The 18,426-nt window shown below is 35.2% G+C and overlaps 1 protein-coding gene across 1 annotated transcript; it reads right to left on the bottom strand.

The window, feature by feature from the left end:
- Positions 1-11,423: 11,423 nt before the first annotated feature.
- Positions 11,424-13,895, bottom strand: LOC140892011 (F-box protein At1g55000). Its single transcript, XM_073300734.1, has 2 exons — positions 13,379-13,895; positions 11,424-11,992 (listed from the first exon to the last, which is right to left on the bottom strand). Exons 1-2 carry the CDS (start codon positions 13,799-13,801, stop codon positions 11,618-11,620), a joined length of 798 nt encoding a protein of 265 aa, XP_073156835.1. The 5' UTR covers positions 13,802-13,895; the 3' UTR covers positions 11,424-11,617.
- Positions 13,896-18,426: the final 4,531 nt, after the last annotated feature.

The following is an 18,426-nucleotide window of genomic DNA, read 5'->3' as shown; positions in this document are numbered from 1 at the left end:
TGTGAAGTGTAGAGTTTAATATATTTTGAGTTTTGGAGTTTTTACTTTTTACCATAAATTTTTACTTTTTCACAGCACGTTATCAGCACGATCGCTCGAAGGTTCTCTATAATTTCCGACGCTCCAAAATACAAGAAGAAGTCAAAAATATTCAACAAGTAAGAATTTTTATTTTACTGTTTATATATTTTTATTGTGTATATATTAATATATATAATATCATGTTATTATCAGAAATGAAAAAAAAAATTAGTTTTTTAAAAACTTGTTATAAATCCTGGGAGGATGTCAAGACGACATCCCACACTCTCGGTAAGGGATACGACAAGTATAAAAGCCTCTAAGGTTTTTAAACATTATAATCATATTTGTATAATTTCATGTTATTATATAAAAGGCTGTCTATGACACCGATCTTATAATATATCTGACTTTATACTAACTATATTAGTATAATTTCATAATATTATATAAAAGGTTGTCTACGACACCGACCTTATAATAATGTGATATGATATACATAATTATTTAATTATGATTATCATTATATGCATTGCATCATTATCACGAATTTTTATTCAACATATACTCGATTTTTTCTTTACCCTCAACGGTCAAACACGGCTAGTTTTTGGCCTATAAATATGTTCACTCAAACTTATTTTCAATCACACCAAAATTCACTCTTTTTCTCAAAATATTTTTACTCGATTTTTCGAAGATGAAGATGATGGCATTTATAAGGCTATTTTTCATAACGATTATGATCATCATGCTCACGAGTCTTGTACTCACCAGCGATTTTCCACCACATACTTTTTATCTATTTGTATACGCACTTGTAATTTTTATTTTTTCATTATTTTGTATTGTCATATTAATGGAAATTAACTAATAAAATGCATTGTTATTTTTCTAGTACCACCATGTCAAACTTGGCAAAGCTTGAATTCGTTGCACTCGATATCACTGGAAAAAATTATATGTCATGGACTCTTGATGTTGAGATGCATCTTGAGTTATTGGGTCTAAGTGATACCATCAAAGAAATTAATATATCAACCTCACAAGATAAATCAAAGGCAATGATTTTCTTACGCCGACATCTTGATGAAGGGTTGAAATGTGAGTATCTCACAGAAAAAGACCCAATGATTTTATGAAAAAGGTTGAAAGAAAGATTTGAGCATATAAGGGAAGTGATACTCTCGACCGCCCGTGATGAATGGAATACGTTGAGATTCCAAGACTTTAAAAAAGTCAGTGTTTATAATTCTGCGATGTATCGAATAGTCTCGCAATTAAAATTATGTGGACTTGAAGTCACAGAGATGGAAATGCTTGAGAAAACATTTTCCACTTTTCACGCATCAAATATAACTCTACAGCAACAGTATAGAGTGCGTGGTTTTACGAGATATTCTGAACTCATTGCATGTCTTCTTGTGGCGAAAAAGAACAACGAATTGTTAATAAGAAATCATCAATCCCGACCCACTGGATCAACGGCATTTCCTGAAGCAAATGTCGTAATGAAAAATGAAAATCAAAATCAAAGGCATAGACCAGATTTTGGTCGTGGACGAGGTCGAGGATGAAACGACCCTAACTCTATAATTAATAAATAAATAAGCGGAAATTTTTTTTTTTTTTATACTTACTAAATAAAATATGTACATATACGCCCATACATATATGCACAGAATAAAAAGATTTAAAATAAATAAATAAATAAATAAACAAATAAATACTTAAATAAAATGCATTCTTTAAAATAAAATAAACATCTGAGTCAAACATTTAATTAAAAATACTGCAAAATAAAAATGAGTAAATTCTGCATGCACTGAAAATATTTAATAAAATATTCTAAACTCACAACCACTGAAAAATAATAAAAATGTATCATGCTAAAATATTCAAAAACATGCAAGGTGACTCAGACATCTATCACGGTCACGGGGTTACTGCATGTCTGCTCATACATCCTCGCCTCCGGTGGGGACAACATCATCCTCAACGTCCTCACCTGCACCATACCAGTGTAGTGAGCCTAGAGGCCCAACATGCTAACATAACAAGGGTTTAAAATAATTTAAAACAATTAAATACTAATACATACATATACATGAATGAGCATGCTTAAAAATTACATAACATAACTTAACTTAAATAAACTTAAATAACATAATACATAACATTGTTGAGCAAATTAATTTTCTAACATAGCATGGTTGTATCCATAGTGTAACCTTAAATCATACATTAAATACTGATCAGCGTGGAAACCAACGTACGTGGCCGGTGACGAATCACCTCTTAAATTGGCAGTAAACTGCCCTTCAATCATATGGGGACGAATCCCCCTTAAATTGTCACACTACTTCAACTTCCAACATAAAATATTTTCTTGCTCAACCTTAAACATTAAATCATGCATAAAATATTATTTCATGAATGCATGTACTTGAATAAAATGTGTGTCCTTTATATATATTTAATTTAAATTTCATACTATCATATAAATATAAAAATAACTTTCATGCATAAAAAAAATAAATAATAATAATTAAATATATATTCAGGACACATGCAATTTCTCATGGGTTGTCCTGAACTGCTGGCCCTAACACTCAAGCCCATTTTTCTTAAATCTGGCCCATTAACACTGAGAATGGCCCAATAACATACTTAAGCCCAAAAATACAATTCTAAGCCCAAATAATTAATTTAAGCCCATTAACACTCTATTCTGGCCCAATGGGCCCAAAAGCCTAAAGACTGGCCCAATAATTTCCATGGGCCTCCAAGGCCCATAAAAATTAATGGACTCAATTAATTAAGCCCAAAATAAATAAATTTGACTCAAAATAATTAAATGGAGCCCAATTAAATTTTGGGATTTAATTAGGCCCATTAAATACTTAATTAAACTTAAAACTTAAAAATAAAAATACCCGAGCCCGACGCACTTAACCCGGACCCGGAACCAACTAACATAACCCATGACCCACTGACCCGACCCGAAACCCACAGCCCGACCCGGACCAGCTAGAAACCCTAGAACCCGAACCCCTCTCTTATCCTTCTCCTCGGCCGCGAGCAGCAGCTTTCCGGGGCTGCTGCCGCCATACTCCGGCCATCCCCTGGCCAGAGCACCACCACCTACCCCTAGCCCTCTTCAAGACGTTTCCAACAAGCTAAAAACCAGCCCCATCCGAGCCCTAACGAAGGAGAACGAACCAAAACAAACTAGCCCTTATTCTGCTCGCCTCCTGCGCGCGACAGCAGAGTTCCGACCGTTCGGCCGCCCAGCTCCGGCCACCACTGGCCGGAGCACAACTTGGATTACCTTCCCCTATGTCTTGTGGTTCTAACCCAACTGGAATCAGTCTAAAACACGCCTTATGGACCGAGAACGACCCAATCTCCCAACATCGCTCAACCTGCGCACCCTAGGACCTGTTCTGAACCAGCTCCTCTCCTGGCCATGCATGGCTCGAACCAGGCAAGCCATTCAATCCTAGGGACCCTAAGACATCACCCTAGATGTGGCCAGCAGCCCTGGATCGGCCCCTTCCTTAAAAACATGAGTATGCATCATGAACAAGCCAACACATGCAAAAAAACGTGAATAGTTCATTCAAAATCCAAAGTTTCTTACAAAAATCGAACAGGACAGTACATAATCTGATGCATACACACTCACACATATACCCACTGATATGGTCTTAAAAAGTGGAAGGAAACATGCCTTTCACCGATGCAAATAAAGAGCTAAGTGCGTAGGACGTTTCCGGGACGACGATTGGACGAAAACTTGACAAAACGTTCGAAAGTTGGCTATGGAGGCTTGAAGGTTTCTGCTGAAAACGTGAGAATGTGGTGGAAGGAGAAGGTGTCGGCTGATGGAGTTAGAGTAGGATAGGTTTTTGTTTTAAATTTTGATAATTAGGAATAATCTAGGATAATAACTAACATAAAATAATTAGGTAGATAATATAACATAAATATAAGATTTTAAACTTTTAAAAATACAAAATAATCTGATATAAAAGATAAATCCCGAAATATAAATTTAAGGGATTTTTAAACATTAATAAAAGTCATTAAAATGACTTATTTTGGCTAAAAATAAACTCCTAAATAATTATATAATTAAATACTATAATTTTCTTGACAAAACACCTTAAAATATTATTTTGAGGCTCATAAAACTCATAAAATATTTTTGGCTAAAAATATTTTGGTATCTCGTCCGTTCACGTTCCCGTCTACGCGATCAAAACAATTAATTAAAATACTAAAAATCATAAAAATCACTAATTATGGGTTAAATGCTTAAAAATAAATTAAATCATGCACAAATAATTCACATAATTATTTAACCCATAAATCTAAAATTTAAATAATTAAATATCCTAATTATGCATGCGGATTTACGTATTTAAAAATACCAGGTGTTACAGAGAACATGGGCTTGGACGTAAAAATGATCGCGGTCGTGGTCGCGGCCGTGGATATAAAAATAATCGAGATAGTTACTTCAATAACTCATCTCAAAAGAACGTCACGAACCACCCACCAAAAAGGCAGCATGAAAATACGAGTGAAAATAAAAATCACTCAAAAAAAACTGAGAGTGTTTGTTATAGATGTGGCACTCCAGGACATTGGTCACATATTTGTCGAACCCCTGAGCACCTATGTAAGCTCTATAAAGAATCAACAAAAGGAAAAGAAAAAGAGACCAATTTTGTTGAAAATAGTGACCATTTAATTGGTTCAACTAGTTTCAATGCTGCAGATTTTTTAAATGATTTCGAAGATATTGATTAAAGATTGGTGGAACTAGATTGTAACAAATTCGTATTTTTCATGCATTCTTGTATTATAAAGCATGTTATATTTTGCATTTGTATTGAACTTAATTTTTCTTTATTTCATTTTTATGAAGTTTGATATGGAAAATGCTATGAGCAAACATGGAAATAATATTATGAAAATTTGCATACCGAATAGTGGTACAACGCACACTATTCTGCGAGATGAAAGATATTTCTTGAAAATAAAACCAACAAAAACAATGGTGAATACAATATCAGGTCCTGTAGACTTGATTGAAGGTTGTGGTAAAGCACAATTTTTGTTACCAAATGGTACAAAATTTCTGATAAATGATGCTTTATATTCACCACAATCGAAAAGAAATTTGTTGAGTTTTAATGACATATATTCTCATGGATATGATACTGAGACGATAACTGATGAAAATCAGAAATATATGTGTCTTACCACATATAAATCAGGAAAGAAATATGTTGTTGAAAAATTATCAATGCTCCCTACTGGATTGCATTATACACATATAAAGCCAATCGAATCAAATATGGTGGTTAATAGTTTTTCAATATTAATCAATTGGCATGATCGATTGGGACATCCTGGTTCAACAATGATGCGAAGAATTATTGAAAATACGCATGGTCATCCATTGAAAGACCAGAAGATCTTTCAGAATAATAAGTTTTAATGTAAATCATGTTCTCTTGAAAAACTTATTATAAGACCATCGCCAGCTAAAATCCAAACAGAATCACCCATATTTCTTGAACGTATTCAGGGTGATATTTGTGGGCCAATTCATCCACCATGTGGACCATTTCGATATTTTATGGTATTGATCGATGCCTTCAGCAGATGGTCACATGTATGCTTATTGTCAACTCAAAATGTGGCATTTGCAAAACTAATGGCTCAAATAATAAAATTGCAGAATCAATTTCCCGATTATACAATCAAGAAAACAAGATTTGATAATGCTGGAGAATTTACTTCCCAAACTTTCAATGACTATTGTATGTCAATGAGAATTACTGTTAAACATCATATTGCTCATGTTCATACACAGAATGGATTAGCTGAATCATTGATTAAACGTCTACAACTGATTGCTAGTGTAACGCCTGGAATTATTTAATTTTAATACGAGAATATTTAATTTGGGAATATTTGGAGTTTTGATTTAAATTCTAATATTCTTAAATTATTTAGGATTGAAATTGAATGAAATGAGAAGTTGAGAACTGAATTGCAATTATTGAAGACTTGAGGGGCCAAAGTGCAAATAGTTGAAAATTGTTGGACGCTTGTGATTTGTATATGTATTCACGTGTGTATGACCAAATTCCATAAGAAACTTTTGAAGGCAAAACCGAGAGAGAAGAGCAAGAAACCTCAAGCTCATTTCTTCATCTTCAAATTGCTATATCTTGAGTTTCGGGTGTCCGAATTCGATTCCGAAAAAGGTTCTGGACTCCTTGCAAGAAGACCTTCGATTTGATGTAAGTTTTCTCTTAGTTCATTATGAATTGGGAATTCGAAAATGAGAGAGATCAGAATTGTGTATGAATTGTTGTTATTGAACTTCTATGTTGTGTTTTGTTGAAGTTGGGTTGAAGATGGTTGTTGTATCCATTTCGTATGAATTCTCAACAAGTATTGCAACGTTTCTAATCTATATTCTGCTGGTTTTGATTGAAATTCAGCTGGCATCATTATAGAAGGGTTATACTTGAGTTTCGGGATTGCCGACTTTAACCGTTATGCCGTCGAATTTTTGATTTGAGGCTGTTTTACTATCTTATGTGAGAGCTGCTATTGAGATAAGTTTAAGCTGATGTTTTTTGGTAATTATGTTATGGTTTCAGCTTGTAATCAAGGGATATCGAGCTTGAGAACATCGCCTTCGAACCGATAGAGAATTGAAGCAAGGTTTGAAGCTTATTTGACAATAGAATTGGATTGAATTTGAGGGCAGATTTTGATAGAGATTTGGTTATGTTGTTGTTCAGATTTGGATAGCTTTGAAGACACCTTGAAACCTCACAATCAAAAGGTAAAAGTGAACTAGGATTCGATTGGGATTATAACTCGAGATGGTTTGTATCGAGTTCCCTAAATCACATACTTCTTTGATTTTATATGTTTTCTATGATTTATTGAATGAGTCTATTGTGTTAAGGAATGCTATATTGACTCTATATGTGCATTCATCTTGAGAAACCAATTCCTTGATTTTGAAATGAACGGAAACATTCGATTAGACGATTTGAGGGATTGTATATGTATGGCCTGGGTGGTTGTTTTAGCCTAGCATCTGATTTACATATATAATGACTTCAAAGTCTAGAGAAGCAAGATAAGTAGCCCTACCTCGATCGGGAGAGTCGGTGGTTAGTTATGATATCTTCTTCTCGGGATCCCAACCGATGAAACGATAGAGTTCGATTAGTGAACCTTGTTTTAAAACATGCATTGTTTTTATGTATATCATGAGTTTGATATATGTTTTATATGCATGTTTAGTTTCTTTTACTGGGAAATATATTTCTCACCGTAGTTATCCGGCTATTGTTGTGTTGTATGTGTCATGGCAATAGGCGGGAGTGGAACAGGGCAAAAGCGAACTTGAAGAACAAGGGATGAGGAGAATAACGTGATGATCCGAGTTTAGATGGTTTGTGTAAGCTGTCAGTGTTAGTGTTGAGTTCAAGAACATGATCTTGTTGTAGTTACATGTACTAAGACTTGTTGGCTATGAGTTTGATGTATTACTTATATGCTCAAGACTTTAGATGATGTATATTACTTCTTAGGACTTGAATTGTTATTGTATACAATGATTCTTGTTTGATATGTTAGCCTATCTTGAATTGATTTTGAGGTTTTGTTATGATTTATTTCTATCAACTTGATCATGTTAGAATGCATGATAGCTTAGGATTTGGATGATTAGGCTTTGTATGAGTTGATAGTAGTTGATGAAGGAATAAGAAACACATTTTGACAGCAAAATTGCACCAGATGGATTTTCTGGAAAATGAGCTCGCTCGATCGGGCGATTCCTGCCGATCGAGCGAGGCCTTAATTTTGAAGGCAGAATCTTTAGCACATTTGGTTCGCTCGATCGGTTAAATATGACCGATCGAGCGAGGCCAAAACTTTGCAAACCCGAGAAGCTGAGCTGAGGGCTCGCTCGATCGGGTGTTTTTCCCGATCGAGCGAGGTGCTCACTTTCTAAAATTTTTTTTTTTTTTTTTTAACTTTGTTTAGACTTTGATTCTTTGTCTATTAATTATGATTTGATTCATGAGAGATTAGAACTCGGGTCGACACAGCTAGACCAATGATTATGAGAACAAAACTCCCTATTTCTATATGGGGACATGCAATTTTACATGCTGCGGCATTAATTCGCATCAGACCAAGTGCATATCATAAATTCTCCCCATTGCAGCTTGCATTTGGTAAAGAACCAAATATTTCTCATCTGAGAATTTTTGGATGTATGGTGTATGTGCCTATTGCACCACCTCAACGATAAAAAATGGGTCCTCAAAGAAAAATCGATATTTATATCGGTTATGATAGCCCATCAATCATTCGATATCTTGAGCCTCAGACAGGCGATGTGTTTACAGCACGTTTTGCTGATTGTCATTTTTATGAAGAAATCTTCCCAATGTTAGGGGGAGAAAAGAAACACATCGAAAAAAAAATCACATGGTATGTACCATCATTGTTACATTTGGATCCAAGGACCAAACATTGCGAGAAAGATGTACAGCAAATTGTGCACTTGCAAAGAATTGCAAATCAAATGCCAGATGCATTTGTAGACACAAAAGGGGTAACAAAATCATATTTACATGCTGTAAATGCCCCTGCTCGAATTGAAATTCCAAAGAAACAAATTGAAGACACTCATGATGTCATAAAACGCTTGAAGCGTGGAAGGCCAGTCGGTTCCAAGGATAAAAATCCTCGGAAAAAAAGAGGCATAGAAAAACACGATGATCATAAAATAGAAAATGGTGTTCCAGAAGAAACATCTGATGATGAAAATGTTTTGTCAGAACCACAAACTGACGAGAATCGTGAAATCTCTATCAATTATATTAATACTGGAAAAATATGGAACCGAAAAGATATAGAAGATATTGATGAGAAATTTTGTTATAATGTGGCATGTGTCATAAATGAAAACGAGGATCATGAACCAAAAACCTTTGGTGAATGTAAAACTCGTCATGATTGGGCAAAATGGAAAGATGTCATCCAGGTTGAATTGGATTCGCTGAATAAACGTAATGTTTTTGGACCTATAGTCCTCACACCTGAAGGTGCAAAACCTGTTGGATACAAATGGGTTTTTATTCGAAAGCGAAATGAGAAAAATGAAATAGTCAGATATAAAGCTAGACTTGTTGCACAAGGTTTTTCTCAAAGGCGTGGAATTGATTATGAAGAAACGTATTCTCCTGTTATGGATGCAATTACGTTTCGATATTTGATTAATTTGACAGTGTCTGAAAATTTGGAAATGTGTCTGATGGATGTTGTTACGGCTTACTTATACGGATCATTTGATAGTGATATATACATGAAAATCCCTGAAGGATTTAAGATGTCTGAGGCACAAAGTTCAAAACCCAGAGAATTTTATTCTGTAAAATTGCAAAGATCATTATATGGGTTGAAGCAATCCGGTCGAATGTGGTATAATCGGCTAAGTGAGCACTTGATAAAAAAGGGATATGTAAATGATCCAATATGCCTTTGTGTTTTCATCAAGAAAACAACATCCGGATGTGTAATTATTGCTGTATATGTTGATGATTTAAACATCATTGGAACGAATAAAGAAATTCAAGAGTTTATGATGTACTTGAAGGAAGAATTCGAAATGAAGGATCTTGAAAAAACCAAGCATTGTCTGGGTTTGCAAATAGAACAAAAAGAATGTGGATTTTTTGTTCACCAGGCAAATTATACAGAAAAGATTCTTAAACGTTTTAATATGGATAAATCAAATCCATTAAGTACACCAATGGTTGTAAGATCATTAAACATAGAAAAGGATCCATTCCGTCCATGTGAAGATTATGAAGTTATTCTTGGTCCAGAAGTACCATATCTAAGTGTCATTGATGCCCTTATGTATCTTGAAAATTGCACTAGACCAGATATATCTTTTGCTGTAAATTTATTGGCAAGATTCAGTTCATATCCAAAAAAGAGGCACTGGAACGGAATTAAACATATATTCCGTTATCTACGAGAAACGACAGATTTAGGACTTTTGTACTCAAAAGACACCAATCAAAACATAAATTTATTGGTTATGCTGGATATTTATCTGATCCACATAAGACACGTTCCCAAATCGGATATGTATTTACTCGTGGAGGCACCGCAATTTCTTGGCGTTCACAGAAAGAAACACTCGTAACAACTTCATCAAATCACGCTGAGATTGTTGCGCTACATGAAGCAAGCCGTGAATGTGTTTGGCTAAAATCAATGACACAACATATCCAAACTTCTTGTGGATTATCAGTAGACAAGAAGCCTGTGACGTTGTATGAAGACAATGCTGCATGTATTGCTCAAATGAAAGAAGGATACATCAAAACTGACAGAACAAAACATATACCCCCAAAGTTCTTTGCCTACACTCAAGAGCTTGAGAAGAGACAAGAAGCTTGTGACGTTGTATGAAGACAATGCTGCATATATTGCTCAAATGAAAGAAGGATACATCAAAACTGACAGAACAAAACATATACCCCCAAAGTTCTTTGCCTACACTCAAGAGCTTGAGAAGAATAAAGATATTGATATCTGTTACATTCAATCAAGTGAGAACTGATCAGATCTCTTCACAAAGGCACTTCCCACGATGATATTCAGAAAGCATATATACAACATTGGGATGCGCAATCTGCGGAATATGTGAAGAATCACTCATGTTAACATGAGGGGGAGTTTACGTGGCTGCACTCTTTTTTTCTTACTATGGTTTTTATCCCACTAGATTTTTTCTGGTAAGGTTTTTAACGAGCCAGTATAAAACACGCAATAAAGACAGACATCATATCACGGTCATCATCACAAGGGGGAGTGTTGAAAATATATTATTATTATTATTATAGTTGAATGTTGAATATTGAGTTGTAAAATGTTAAAAATTAGTGTGTGATGATGTAGATGATGATGTATTAATTTTTGGACTAATCTCAAATGTGGATCTATAAATAGGTCTTCATTTGTGATGAAAAATACAATTTAATTGAGAGAGAAAAATTTGTAAAGTGTAGAGTTTGATATATTTTGAGTTTTGGAGTTTTTATTTTTTACCATAAATTTTTACTTTTTCAGAACAAATCTAAGATTTAATGACTTCATAATATTTTCACATTCACATTAATTGTTGGAGACACGCATGAGAGGAAAATGAAATGAAATACAATATATTGATAAACTAACATGAAAGCGCCAAAAATAAGATTATAAAGCACGAAGATAATTATTTGATGGCGTACAGGTCTTTAACTGCAAAGAAAGAAACCAGCACTAAGTATGCAAATGGTTTAATATATTTCAACATATTAAGTTCCAAAATGCATTTTCAAACATTACAGACAAGAGCAAAATGCAAATCCATGACATTACACTGTACAGATTTAAGATGATTGTTTGCAGACCACAAACAGAAGCAATACAAATTATGTTTTTGAAGAGTTTCTCGAGCTTTATACAAACAGATCGAATATCATGTTGATCGAACCTGCCTCTCCCACGTCAAATCTTCAGAGAATTGTGTTAGTGCAGCTCGAGGGTCTCCATTTGAGATGGACAAGTAGTATTGTGCAGTGTCATCATCAACATGCATGCTCCTCTTTATCGAATCAAGCACCCTTTTTTTCCCTCTTTCTGTGGTGGGTCTATTGAACAAAATGTGCAAATTTTTGTCCGGACCACCGTCAAGATACAATACTGCAACTTCCCTTTTTGCATGGATATCTAGTTCTATATAGCAGGTAGAATTTATGAGAATTTCACGTTTACACACAGGGATTAGCAGCCTATCCCTTGAGTATATCCCGTGATCACTCATCATATTGTTCAAGCGTTTTATGTCCATAACCTGAAGAAAATGATAAATCACCATTATGTATTGCTTGTAACCATTTTAAAACAAAAATGACTGAAAAGGGGATATGGAAGGAATAATAGAATTACTTCCTCGGAACATCGTTTATTTATAACTTCCTACTGTTGAACAATGACCACCGAGGTCCTTACTTTACATGGTGATATGCTCCCAATACTTTATATAGGATAAAAAGTTTACACTAGCAGGTTGATTTGAGCTATATCTTTCCATTTCAAAGCACTAAAGATACAATACCACCAAATCAAAGCCAAGACGTAGCAATTAGCATCAAAACAAGAACTGAAAAGATTGTATCTGAAGGCAGTTCCGCCTGTTTCCGATTAACACGAGTAACTTGAACTCGATTTTGATAGCAAATATATATATAAAGAAAAATATAGGAGCGATAGACAACCGGATAATTTATTCCCAAAAAAGTTCGCAACAAAATGTATAGAAAAATTTTCCCACCCATAAATATTAACAGAATGGCGCTTAAGCTCGAGGCTGAGTCAACTCAATCCTCGCGCCTCAACCAAATCCAAGGCCCATCCTTTCAGCTCGTACGAAAATAACATGAAATAGGTCCAAGAGTGATTTCTTGTAAACTATGAAGTATAAACAGTGCAGATAAATTGGGCATGGTTTGCATACTCCGCTTCTGACATATCGCTCAACCTTAATTCAATTTCTAATTTATCCAAACCAAGTATCTTATAAATTTTAATTCATCACAACTTCCACGGTCAGATCATCCTATCAATTGAATGAGTTGTTCATTCAGCAAATCCCTAGTAACATGTGTAAATGTCTTTCTCATTAACCTTTTACTCTCAATCACAGAGGGTTAATATCTAATCATCGTAATTGTTACACAAAATAAGTAATGTAGGTCTGTAAATTAACAAATCACATGAAAAGGAAACTAAACACAGAAACAAGCAACTGGATAAAGAAACAGGCAAATGAAACATTAAAGTTGGTAATAGGAAACTTAAAAAAAGGATGAAAATGATGTAAAGACTTATGCGCATAATGTATGAGCAATAATTCAGGTCACTGTGAATTAAATAATGGTTTCAGAAGAATTAAATGATATAGCTAGAATGTTTCTCAATTGTTCAATCTTCATAATTACTAAAACAACCGAAATTTTGATCACTATGAATGATTCAGGTAATTTCCTAGTTCAATGGTGCAACAAGGAAGATTCCAGAGGTGCAGTTGAAGAAATAGTTAAATGGAGGGTTGTTTGCATTGTCCTTCCATCTAAACATTGAACATTTCTCCCAAATGAGCCACATAATAAGTTCGCGAAATTAGTTTCATAGAGGTATTCAACGAGTACATGGGAAGAAAAAAAACCCTTGAAAATACCTGAACTGAGTATTTGACGGCGAGGCTGGCGATGGAGTCGCTGCGAGAGAGGCGATGGGACACAGCGAATTTGGAGAGGGAATTGTCCCTCCAGAAGCTCCCAGAGCTAGGGTTTCCAATCACATCTCGAAGATTCCAAGGAGACTTGAAAACGCAGACCTGCAAGTCCCTATCGGAAGCCACCGAGCGCCAGAGGCGGCAAACGCAGGCGGCGCGTGAGAGGTCTGCCAGAGGTAGCCGTTCTAGGATCGCGCGGAGGGTGTCCTTGCATGAGAGAGCATAGAAATTGGAATTGATCGGGGAGATTATGAAGTCTGATAATAGAGTTGGTTGATGGGAGGACGAGGAATTGAGGGGTTCGAGGAGGTCCTGTGGCAACGGCGGCGGCGCTTCCTCGTCGTCTTCGCCGCCGCAACAACCCATCTCTCTGCTAGCGGATGACAGGGTGAGGCGTGGGCTAACTTGCGCCACTGGTGTTACCTTAGCAGGCAGGAGATAAATAAATAATGATCAGCCGGAAAAACTAGGGGAAATTTAGATAAAGGGAGTGCATTCTATGTATTTAAAAAGATTCATTGTTTAAATTACTAATATATCTTTTTATTTAATTTTTTTAAAAAACTTAAATCTATTTGTTTCTCTCAAAAAATTTTTAACCCAACATTTCCAGTTTTCCACCCATCTTTCTTCTCTCATCTCCATTCTCCCTTCCTCCATTTCGCACGTCACTTTTTTTCTCACTAAATCCATTCTCATCCAACGCATATCAAATTCCATGAATCAAATGGCTAACAAGGATCTGGTAATATTTAAAAAATTTATATTTACTACAATTAAAAACTTGGGTTTTAAGTGTCTTGAGTTGACCCAAGGCTTGGGTCACCCTAGTCGACCCAAAGAACCCAAGGTTTGGGTAGCTTGGGTTGACCCAAGCCCTGGGTCAACCCAAACTCTAGGTTTATCCAAGGGCTTGGGTCGACCCAAGGAACCCAAGGTTTGGGTAGCTTGGGTCGACCCAAGCCCTGAGTTGACCCAAAGCTTGGGTCGAGCCAAGCTCTTCGGTTCTGGGTCGACCCAAGGTTAAACCCAGAGCTTGGGTCAACCCAAGCCTTCCTTGGGTAAACCCAAGCCTTGGATTGACCCACGCTTGGGTTTCATTTGAGCTTGGCTAGATACATAGATTTGTTTGATCCATGATTCAGTGTTTGTTTTTTATTGTTCTAATGTATTTGTTTTATTTTTATTTTTTCATAGGTATATTTGCCAACAAAACTGGGCAGAAATGCAATTTTTCGTGTGAAATTGACAATTGAGTCGAGATATAAAGAGACTGCCCAGAAGATTCATAACTATCTGAACAACGAGAAAATAGCAACGTTTTTTGATCAGTCACCATTTGGTAACCTCGTTAGGTATCACCGAGATTTTAATGTTTCAAGTCAAATTATGTGGTATCTAATGAGTAGCCAGATAGTTGATAACGGTAGTGATGATTTTTGGATGGTCGTGCGTAAAAGGCCAGTTAGATTTTCTATGTTAGAGTATTGTTTAATAACAGGTTTCAGATGCAGTATAGAGCCGACAGATCTACCAGATGTAGAAAGTATCTTTGTCTCGAGACACTTTGTTTGTAAGTCTCAAATTTTTCTTAGTGATTTGGAGACAAAGATTACTGCCATAGGACAAAATGAGACTGTGGGGATAGATGTGGAGAAGTTGAAGATGGCTAATCTTTACTTTTATTCTGTTGTATTCTGTGCGGGGAGTAGGAAAAAAAATATGAAGGTCGACCGTACATGTCTAAGGCTTATAGATGATTTGGATAGGTTTAATAAGTATCCCTGGGGTAGAATAGCCTATCATGATGCCGTCAAATCTTTGAAGAAGGACCTTTTAAAGAAATATACTTCCCAGGGACATGGTTGTAAAGAAGTTCATGGCAATTTTCTTCTATGTGGTTTTGTGCTGCCTCTGCAGGTATATCATTTTTTGAATATTAAAAGTGACTTTGTTATTTTTATTTATAATAATAACATTGTTTGAAATAATTTTCGCAGATCTTGGCTTATGAATATTATCCTAGTGTGACACAAAAGTTTGCCAAGAGAAAAGATATGGTAGACGGTTTGATTTTGCCCAGGATGTTTCAGTGGGTGACGAACATATGGCCTGCAAATCGTGCCCCGTCTGATGTTGATGTTAGTGCAGCATTTGGTGCCTGTGATATAGATGTAAGTAATATTAATTAATTTGATATTGTAGCTGTGGACATAATTTTTTTTATTTATCTGATACGATTTTAAATAAATATAGGATTGTGTTGGATATTTGACTCCTACTTATGAGGAGCTCGTGTCATCGTATTATACCACCAGTGTTTTTGTTGATTCTGCACCAGATGTCGTCACCACTCAGGTACTAGAGTTGTGGAGTCAGGGTAAGGCTGTTCTATGCAGCCAGCACCCTCTCGAGCATGATGTCACTAGATCTAGCTCTAGCAACCCTTCTATTGAAGCCACTAGATCCAGCTCCAGCACCCCTTCTGCTGATGCCATTAGATCCAGCTCTAGCACTCTTCGTCCCATTCGTACGGGGCCTAGAGTCTACGTTGGAGCCAATCCTACCCACCGCACATCATCCCTTGAGCATCGTTTTGGGCGGCATTTGAGTGAATTGGATGATACCGTTAACTCATTGCATCTTGAGATGAGAGCACAATTTATCAACACCAGAGCGTGTATAAGGCAAATGAAAGCTGGTTTTGATGAGTTGAGATCGAGTTTGATTGAACAAATTAGAGCAGGTTTGGCTGAGATCAGGTCTCAGACGGCGGTACATGTTCAGAGAGATTATAGCATGGTCTATAGCAGAAGGCAAAAGAGAAAATCATATGTACTTGAGGCAGACGTTGGTGAGTAATTTTTAATTAAGTGCACATAAGAGAATTATGTATTAAAATTGTCATTTTAATTTTAAGTTGTTTGATGTATGCTGTTAGGTGTTGATGATAATATGATCAGGGAATTGTTTCCCAAAAATAGCCGAGTTGAGCTGCCAACTATACCAGAGGAATCCTTTGAAGGTGAGTTAATGCATTTTTTTACGTATATATTTATGTATAGCATAACATAATAAATGATCAACTTTATGTTTTTAGATATTCAGATGACTCCTAATGCGGTTATGTCAGGTTCTGAGGCAACCACGTCGAGAGGTTGTGACGGTGTGAGGCCATTTGTGGAGTACTTGACTTTCAACGTAAACAACTCGTTGGCTCGAGTTAGAGCATCGATGCTCGTAATTTCTCCTAGCAGAATAAAAGGATTTTATGACAATTATGGCAAGTCGTTCTACAAGCCCATGAATCGCAAATTCGCCCGTCACGATTTGTGTAAGCATTTAAAATTCTTGAACATTTGTAGATCAATTATTTTTTATCTTTGAAAAATATTCTTCTGTCGAATTTAGCTCATGGGTGAAGCTCTCCGTGGATTACTCGAGATTCAGCTAAAACATCCTGAAGTGATGTCACCAAACGTGTCCCTGATGGATAGGCATTTCTATGTGTCGATGTCCGTGGTGGATAAAGTTGAAAACCGAATTTTCAAAACAAATGTGGTAGGGGTGGTTAAAGGGATGGATCCAAAATGGCCTTGTGTCTCCTGGGCAAAGGCGCGAATAATCCTTATCCCAGTCCACAGAGATGGACGATGGTTTTTACTAAAACTCGTTGCAGGAGTCAATAAGTGCACTATATATGATTTGCAGCAAAAGCACGATCCTAAGTGAAAAGATCTGGATGAGGACATAGGGCCTATACTTATCAACGTTTCTCGTCTGCTATCTTTTGTTGGGAACAACCCACACCCTGAGAGGTCATGGTCTATGCTTTATCCAAGAAAAGTGATCACCTAGTATTAAAGTTAGATGACAAACTTGTAACAGAGTTTAGATTTTTTTTACTCTATAATATGTTTGATAATCAATGGACTATTCATTGATCTTTATTTCTTTTGAATTGATGAATTTAAGGTTTTATTTTCACAATTATGTTATATAATGATATATGTTTTAGTAGTTGAATCCATTGGTTTAACGATTTTGATATATAATCTTTCAAGTTATAACATATGTATCCGTTATTTTCACGAGTATGTTATATAATGATACATGTTTTAATAGTAGAATCCACTGGTTTAACGATTTTAATATATAATCTTTCAAGTTATAACATATGTATATCCTATTTTCACGAGTATTTTATATAATGATACATGTTTTAACCGCTGAAGCTACTAGTTTAACGATTTTGATATATAATCTTGCAAGTTATAACATATGTAACCGTTATTTTCACGAGTATGTTATATAATGATACATGTTTTAATAGTTGAATCCACTGATTGAACGATTTTAATATATGATCTTTCAAGTTATAACATATGTATATCCTATTTTCACGAGTATTTTATATAATGATACATGTTTTAATAGTTGAATCCACTGGTTTAACGATTTTAATATATAATATTTCAAGTTATAACATATGTATCCGTTATTTTTACGAGTATGTTATATAATGATACATGTTTTAATAGTTGAATCCACTGGTTTAACGATTTTAATATATAATCTTTCAAGTTATAACATATGTATATCCTATTTTCACGAGTATTTTATATAATGATACATGTTTTAACCGCTGAAGCTACTAGTTTAACGATTTTGATATATAATCTTGCAAGTTATAACATATGTATCCGTTATTTTCACGAGTATGTTATATAATGATACATGTTTTAATAGTTGAATCCACTGATTGAACGATTTTAATATATAATCTTTCAAGTTATAACATATGTATATCCTATTTTCACGAGTATTTTATATAATGATACATGTTTTAATAGTTGAATCCACTGGTTTAACGATTTTAATATATAATCTTTCAAGTTATAACATATGTATCCGTTATTTTTATGAGTATGTTATATAATGATACATGTTTTAATAGTTGAATCCACTGGTTTAACGATTTTAATATATAA

Source organism: Henckelia pumila, chromosome 3 (genome assembly GCF_033568475.1).
Source record: "Henckelia pumila isolate YLH828 chromosome 3, ASM3356847v2, whole genome shotgun sequence".
NCBI lineage: Eukaryota > Viridiplantae > Streptophyta > Magnoliopsida > Lamiales > Gesneriaceae > Henckelia > Henckelia pumila.
Note: the sequence above shows the minus strand (reverse complement) of the source record. Positions and strands in the feature narration are given on the sequence as shown.

Bases quoted from the DNA above. Each gene is read 5' to 3' on its own strand.
- LOC140892011 (XM_073300734.1), bottom strand. From the start codon at position 13,801: ATGGGTTGTTGCGGCGGCGAAGACGACGAGGAAGCGCCGCCGCCGTTG. The intron at 11,993-13,378 runs GTATTTTCAAGG...CATTTTCTTCAG, and splicing joins CCGTCAAATACTCAGTTCAG to GTTATGGACATAAAACGCTT.